Below are 7,807 nucleotides of genomic sequence, written 5' to 3' on the forward strand. Positions count from 1 at the left end.
TTGATTACACGCTAAGCATCACGGCCATGTGTGTGAATACGATATAAACTGGAGTGCAAAAAAAATAGGACAGTTTTCATTTTTATTGAATACTCTTTCAGCCATTTCAAAGTCAATCTGTTCCAAATTTTCTGCACGTCAGTGTATTGAAATTAAAATGTAAAACAAGGAGGACGTTTAGGATCTACTATGCATATGAATTTTAGGAAAAAACCATGTCTTTCCAATTTTTAGCCCCAGATTTATATTTTTCATATTTTTATAATTTTAACCGATCTACCCTCTTTCTGTGATCTCCTCTAGTCTTCTGTGTTCAGTGTACCTCGTTGTTTAGTGTTTAGTGTTTCCTGTAGCCCTGATGATGGAGGGAGTGCCTCCGAAACATGTCGGTGTTAAAATTGAAATAATACTCAACAACTCGAATTATTTATTTGAACACATCTTTATTCTTATAATTTTTCTTTCGAACTAAAAACTGAACAAACCTTTTTTTCCAAAACAAAAACAAACAAAAAAAAAATAATATTTTTTAAAATTTCCCTCCTTTTTTTCACGTAAAGGTCATTTAACACTCCCCCCCCGTTGAAAGCTAGAAGAGCTTTCAACTACTTATCAATGGGCAGTAAACATATCTTACTGATAGCTCGACTACCTACATTCCCATTAGGAAACCTCAAAGTGACCGTTCGAACTAAACCATCAGCAGAAGCGAGACACTGAACAATTCTGGCCATTTTCCACATTAATGGCGGTAGATTATCTTCAATCACTAGAACTAACATTCCCTCGATAACATTAGGGGTAGACACTCGCCACTTATTGCGCTGTTGTAAAGTATGCAAGTACTCTACTGTCCATCGTTCCCAAAATCGCCTGTAGAGTTGTTGGACCAATCGAAACTTATTCGCCAGAGTCCACGCCTTGTTATCCTCATAGTTGTGATCCGGAAAGGCTTGAAACGATGATCCAATGAGAAAATGACCAGGGGTGAGAGGGGTATAATCATTTGGGTCCTCAGAAGATGCATATAAAGGTCGCGAGTTCAATACTGCCTCAATTTGGGTTAACAAAGTGCTATATTGTTCATAAGTCAACTTGTGTTCACCCACAATCCTTTGTAGATGATATTTGGTTGACTTGATCCCAGCCTCCCACAATCCTCCCATGTGAGGCGAGTTAGGAGGTATGAAATGCCACGTGAGATGTTCCGTTTGAGCGAATTCAAGTAGCTGCTTACTAAACTTGGGATCTGCAAATAACTTTTGTAAATCTTGTAGCACATTTTTCGCACCAACAAAGTTACTTCCGTTGTCACTGTATATTTCTACACACTTTCCTCTTCTCGAAATGAAACGCTTCAAAGCTGCGATAAAGGTTTCAGTACTCAGATCACTAACTAACTCTAGATGTACGGCTTTTGTTGTCATGCATACAAACAAGCATACATAATGTTTGAGCAGGGGGGCTTTACGTAGATTACTAGCCTTGATGTAAACTGGACCACCATAATCAACAGATGACTTCAGGAATGGACGACCAGGTGATACTCTGGCCTTCGGTAAGTGGCCCATAAGTTGCTGACAAGGTGTTGGCTTGGCCTTAAAACAGGTCACACATTTGCGAAGAACTCTTTTTACGGCTGATTTACCATGAAGAGGCCAATACTGAAGTCTCAGATTGTACAGAACCATGTTAACCCCTCCATGTAGGCAGCGTCCATGTTCTTCCTGGATGAGAAGATCCGTAAGAACGTTATTCGAAGGTAATATGATTGGGTGTTTCTGACCATAAGATATACCAATAGCTTGTTCAAGCCGTCCTCCGACTCTTATTATATTAGAGGAATCTAGTATTGGGTTCAAAGAGTACATTAAACTCTTCTTAGAAACTCCTTTCTTATTCCGTAACTGCTGTATTTCTTGAGAAAAATGTTTTTCTTGTACCGCCTTACATAATAACTGACGACTTTCATCCAATTCAGTTAGAGTCAAAGGTCCCAGAATATGGACAGGATTTTTACAATTTTGAATAAAACGACGAACATATGAGAGCACTCGTTCTAATTTTTTTATAGAAGAGTACTTGAGGAGCATCTCATTCCAGAAGGACTGCGAGTCCGAAGGTCCGGCTACATTTACAACTAAGATTTTTCTCTTACGCTCTAGGTTTACCTGGTCTTCCTTAGTTTCCTTATTCATGTCCTTGTCCTCTGATTTCCAAGATTCTAGAGGCTCAGAAAGGAACCCAGGTCCAGTCCACCACAACTCCGACTTGGACAAGAAATTAGCTGAAGCACCTCTTGATATTAAATCAGCTGGGTTATGATGGGTTGAAACAAATTTCCAAGATCCTGGATCCGAGAGCCGTTGTATCTCCCCAACTCGGTTAGCAACAAATGACTTCCACTGCCGAGATTCAGATTGTATCCAAGACAATACAATCGAGGAGTCGGTCCAATAATAAATGTTCTTAGGTTGGACAGGAAGGCAGGGTTTGATCTTATTCACAAAGGAGACAGCTAAAGTTGCACCACAGAGCTCCAACCTGGGAATAGATACAGATTTTAGGGGAGCAATTCTTGATTTGGAGCAAAGTAAACGTACTAGGTTCTGTGATTTCACATAGATGCAAACTCCATAAGCCTTCTCAGAGGCATCTGTAAATACATGAAGGTCTAATTCTTCCTTACTAGAAAGAACAAGTCTAGGGATGGATATTTTATCCAAATCAGTTAGGTCTGATAGAAATTTCCTCCATAGTACCTCCATGTTTGTAGGTATGCATTCGTCCCAAGAAAGTTTACATTGCCACAGAGCTTGCATTAGAATTTTTGCCGAAGTAATTAATGGACTTACCAGGCCTAGTGGATCAAATAGTTTGGAAATCTCTGAGAGAACCTTCCTTTTAGACATATTCCTTGGTTGAACAGTTGTTATGTTGCAGTGAAATTGGAAACTGTCCTTACCTGGATTCCATATAAGTCCCAAAGTTTTTACAGTACCTTCTGTGTCAAAATCTATTACACTGCAATGATCACTTGGTGATGCTATGTTGCTTAGTACTTCCTTGGAATTGGAACACCACTTTCTTAAGGACATGCCAGCAGTCTTAAACATCTGAATCATCTCTTCCACAATGACCTTAGCTTCATCGATATTTTCACAACCAGTAATGAGGTCATCCATGTAGAAATCGGTTCTGGTTATTCTGGAAGCTACTGGAAATAAATGCCTTTCATCTTCAGCTAGCTGTAACAAGGTCTGAGTAGCTAAAAAGGGGGCAGATGCAGTACCATAGGTTATTGTTTTTAATTGATAAATTTGAACTAATTCATTAGAATTCCTTCTCCACAGAATAAGTTGAAGATTTCTTTGGTCAGGATCTAACAGTATCTGCCTGTACATTTTTTCAACATCTGCACAAAGTAATATTTTATGCAGCCTAGATCGTATCAAAAGTGAGAACAATTCCTCTTGAACTCGAGGTCCCGTGTATTGAAAATCATTTAATGAAATACCAGTGGAGGTTTTAGCTGATGCATTAAAGACCACTCGGAGTTTTGTGGTTAAACTATCTTCTCTCAAAACTGGGTGATGTGGAAGAAAACAACACTTACCAGTCAACTTGGTTGGTTCAACAATTTCCATGTGATCCAATGTTAGGTATTCATCCATGAATGTTTGATACTGTTCCTTGACTAAGGGATTTTTGTCCAATTTTTTCTCAATGCTCATTAAAACTCTTTCTGCAACCTGTTGGGAACTACCTAGTTGATCAAGTTTAAATTGTTTAAGTGGCATCCTCACACTATATTTGCCATCTTGAGTTCTTGTTACATTTTTCTGGTAGTGCTCAAGACAGTTTTTATCATCTTGAGATATAGTATTATTATTATCAAATTCATCCAATTTCCAGAATTTTGTAAGCTGGACATCAATTTCATTTTCCACATCAGCCTGAGAAATGTGAAAGTTTCCATAGACAGGAGTTTTCTTCTCATTACCATGCTTCTCCATCCTTCCACAACATATCCAACCAAATTCAGATTCCAACCAACTGACCCCATTGGGCTCCATAATTTTATTTCCTTTGATTGTTTCTAGAAATACTTCACATCCAAGCAGCATGTCAATTTTTTGTGAAATGTAAAACATAGGGTCAGCTAGAATGTTATTGTCAATAGGTAGCTTATATGGATCCAAATTCAAAGAAGAGCTTGGCAAATGCTGAGTAATTTTATCTAACACTACAAACTCACCAGCTGTTTTATAATTTGAGAATCTAGATTGAATAGAACATTCCACCGTGAAGTTTGCCGATGACTGTTTGTTTCCAATACCCGACAGAGAAAACTGTTTCCTTTTCCTTTTCAGTTTCAATTGTTGAACCAGGGTTTCAGAAATGAAATTCAATTCAGACCCAGAATCAAGCAAGACTCTGGCTGGAATGGTCAATCCGTCACTGTTTTTGACCAAAATGACAGCAGTGGGCAAAATCACTTGACCTTGAATAGGCTTGTTGCAAACACCAACTGTGACCACTGGTGGTTCATTTGAATTTGCTTCATTAAACAATTCCTTATGTAACAGTGAATTATGCCTTGCATCACATATGTTACAATTTAACTTTGAATAACATCTGTCTCGACTATGTCCCACTTTCAAACAATTAAAGCATAGGTTAAATTCCTTTACCTTATCAAATCTTTGATTGATGTCCATTTGTAAAAAGGTAGGACAAAAATAAATGCTGTGGTTTTCTGTGCAAATCAAACAGCTGACAGCTAATGAACCAGGATAGCTTGATTTGGAAATATTGGGTCTTGATTTATTCGGTACATTTAGTGGACTGTAATTTTGAGTTGTGCCTGACATATTATGAGGCTTGCTTTCAAATATTTGACAGTACTTTTCCAAGAATGTCTCAAATTCCATCAAGGAGGGTGGTTTTTGATTATCAGTATATTCTAGCCACCTATCCTTTAAATAAAGGTCTAGTTTATTCTCTACAAGATAAATGATCAACTGTTCAGATAAGGCATTAGTTTCATACTGAAGTGACTTCAAGGCTTGAACAGAATTTTTTAGTTGAGTTAGCATTAGTCTCAAACTTTCACCTGGTTTCTTTGAATTGAAACTTATACTTACAATTTTTTCAATATATCCTCTGATGATCAACTTGGTGTTTTCATATCTATCCTTTAATAAGTTCCAGGCTACCATGAAGTTCTGACTAGATGTTGCTAAATTTTCCACTTCTGCTAAAGCATTTCCTTTCAAACATGATTTCAAATACTGCAACCGTTGAATATCCGACAAATTTGGATTTTGTATCACTAAGGTTTGAAAGCTGTCGGCAAAACCCAGCCAACCTGTGACTTCTCCCATAAAGGTGGGTAGTTTTAACTCAGGCAACCTTACACTGTTATGGTGCATAGTCTTCTCCACAATTTCGCCACTTGCTTGGGTTGCACACATCTGGGGTATTTCCAATGTTTTCTTTTTGCGAGTCAGGTTCAACACAATCCTTTCATGTATACCTTGTATTTCTTCATATTTTTTCACCTCTTCTTCAAATTCATTGTCAGAACAGATAGGTTCAATTTTTGAATGAACATCTTCCACCTTCTGTAACAGGTCATTTGCCAATTTCAAATTGTACACAATGAACTCAATGTCTATTTGATCTGTATCTGTATCTGTAATCTTGTTTTCCAATAGTGTTAGCTTGCTCTTGCTGGTATACTCCCTGTTTATAGTCCCCCAGCGAGACTAAGCTGGTCTACTCCCTGTTTAACGTCCCCCAGCCAGACAAGTAGGTACCTCAACCAATATCTACCTCTAACAGTGTGACCTCTATCTAACAGTGTGACCTCTAATGATAAAGATAACGTTATCATTACCGATAGGTATGTAAGTGAGGTAATAATATAATAATAGTGCTTATTTATACTGCTCGCATAGGACTGAAAAGTCCCTTTACTCCAGCAGTAAGCTACTACTTACTATTATTGTGGTCAAATTCTCAAATTATATTGAGGATGAAATTCCATACCTCGGCTGGGATTGAACCCACGCCCTCCTGTTTACCAGGCGAGCGCCTTGACCACTACAGAGGCAGGTTGAGATACTTCACTCTATCATGACTATGATGTGAGTTTTAATGATATTGGGCAGAGAATTCCAAAACTTTAGACAACATAGCCAGCCTAGTTAGCTGGCCTAGTTAGCTTGGTAGATCAAGCTTCTACCTAGTAAATCCTTGGTCGCGCTTTTCCGCCCGGGGCGGATTTTACCCTAAACAAAAGCTTCGTTCTCGGAACGGCTGGCTTTCTCCCATCCTGTCTTCCTTCTCTCTTTGCTTTTGGGACGATAAGACCTTATAGGAATCACAGTTCTATCAAACCACTTAAAAAAAAAAAAAAATCGAACGACACGGTGACAATAGAGGATAAGGAAAGTAAAAAGTGGCGTGGCGTGTTTCATCAATGACCGAATGGGAGATTTTTAATCCCCTAAGAAGGAGTGATTCAATTGATAAATAATTCCAGGTTTAAATGTTAAGTAAATGTGTTTACAAACGTACTTATCACTTATTTACATGATGATGACTAATTTTGGAAAAGAAAAAAAAACGGTTAGCTATTTTATTTGGTTGGACAAAATTGAATGAAAAAATATATTCCTCAAACCTACAGATAAACAAAATCACTCTATTACTTAGTTGAAACTAATTAACCACACTCTCAATTGAATCACAGCAAACTGTCTTGACTATTAATAAAAATAGAAAGCAATTTAATCTACCCAGGTAGTCTCTAACTAACCTAGGTAGGTACCTACCTAATGAGCGATGAAATAACTATAGTATGAAGAAAGAGAAAAAACAAAGAATGAAAAAAAAAAAAACAGAAAAAGAAAATGGAGAAAAACAACAGAAAGAGAACGTAAAGAAAAACAACAAAAAAAACGCAAAGGACAAAACAAAATAATTATGCACGTATGTAAACAAACTACTGAGCGGACTACTTGAAAACATGGAAGACAAGTGAAAAGATAACAGAAAAATGTTATCAGTGCTATTGTTGACAGTGAGAATGCAAAATTCAAAGCAAAAACAAGTGTGAGGCCGTTTTGCATACTGCCAAAAACAAGTTCCTTTCATGAAAGTATTATTTTTTCAGCCTATAGTGAGCAGGTACATATAAGTAAGAACATGTTGACCAAAATTTCAGCGAAAAAGACGAGACGAAAAAAAAACTTGATTTTTCCTTCCCTTATTTAGAGGTAGAGATAAAGAACCAGAAAAAAGGCTAGAGGACATTATAAACAGGGAGGATACCAGTCTGAAATTTCCCTTGCTAAAGAAATAGCAAAGGTTGAGTGCGAAGAGCATCCACCCGTGATTTTTTTTCTAACCAAATGTCAACCCAAAGCAATCACCCTAACTAAGAGGCTGACGAAAAACGCCGACCCCGTCTGAACACAGGAAAAGACGAGGAAGAAGAAGACATGGTTAAAGAAAAGACTATAGAATATGAGGTGCCTTGTGGGTTAGTCAATAATAAAAATCTGGTGTGAACATCACACGACTTTCCTTATCCTATTGAATGATGCGAATTTTTTGTTTTATAAGTAGTAACTTTTACAATATCTCTAACCGTTTAGTCAGTATAGCTGAAAACCGCCAAAAAAACGGTCGAAAACCGCCAAAAAGCAGTCAAAATACGGCCAACCGCAGCACCTATCTTAACCAAAAGTTTTGTGTTACATTCTTGTCTCATTTGTGGACTACATACCAAATTTCA

The 7,807-nt window shown here is 37.6% G+C and overlaps 1 protein-coding gene across 1 annotated transcript; it reads right to left on the minus strand.

Moving 5' to 3' along the window:
• Positions 1-594: 594 nt before the first annotated feature.
• LOC113471553 lies at positions 595-5,748 on the minus strand (the record flags this gene model as incomplete). Its single annotated transcript, XM_026830793.1, has 2 exons — positions 595-3,268; positions 3,617-5,748. Coding segments are annotated over 2 exons (4,795 nt in total), but the record flags the coding sequence as incomplete, so codon positions are not given.
• Between the last annotated feature and the right edge of the window lie 2,059 nt (positions 5,749-7,807).

This window comes from Diaphorina citri, unplaced genomic scaffold (genome assembly GCF_000475195.1).
Source record: "Diaphorina citri unplaced genomic scaffold, Diaci psyllid genome assembly version 1.1 scaffold2611, whole genome shotgun sequence".
In the NCBI taxonomy this organism is placed as follows: domain Eukaryota; kingdom Metazoa; phylum Arthropoda; class Insecta; order Hemiptera; family Psyllidae; genus Diaphorina; species Diaphorina citri.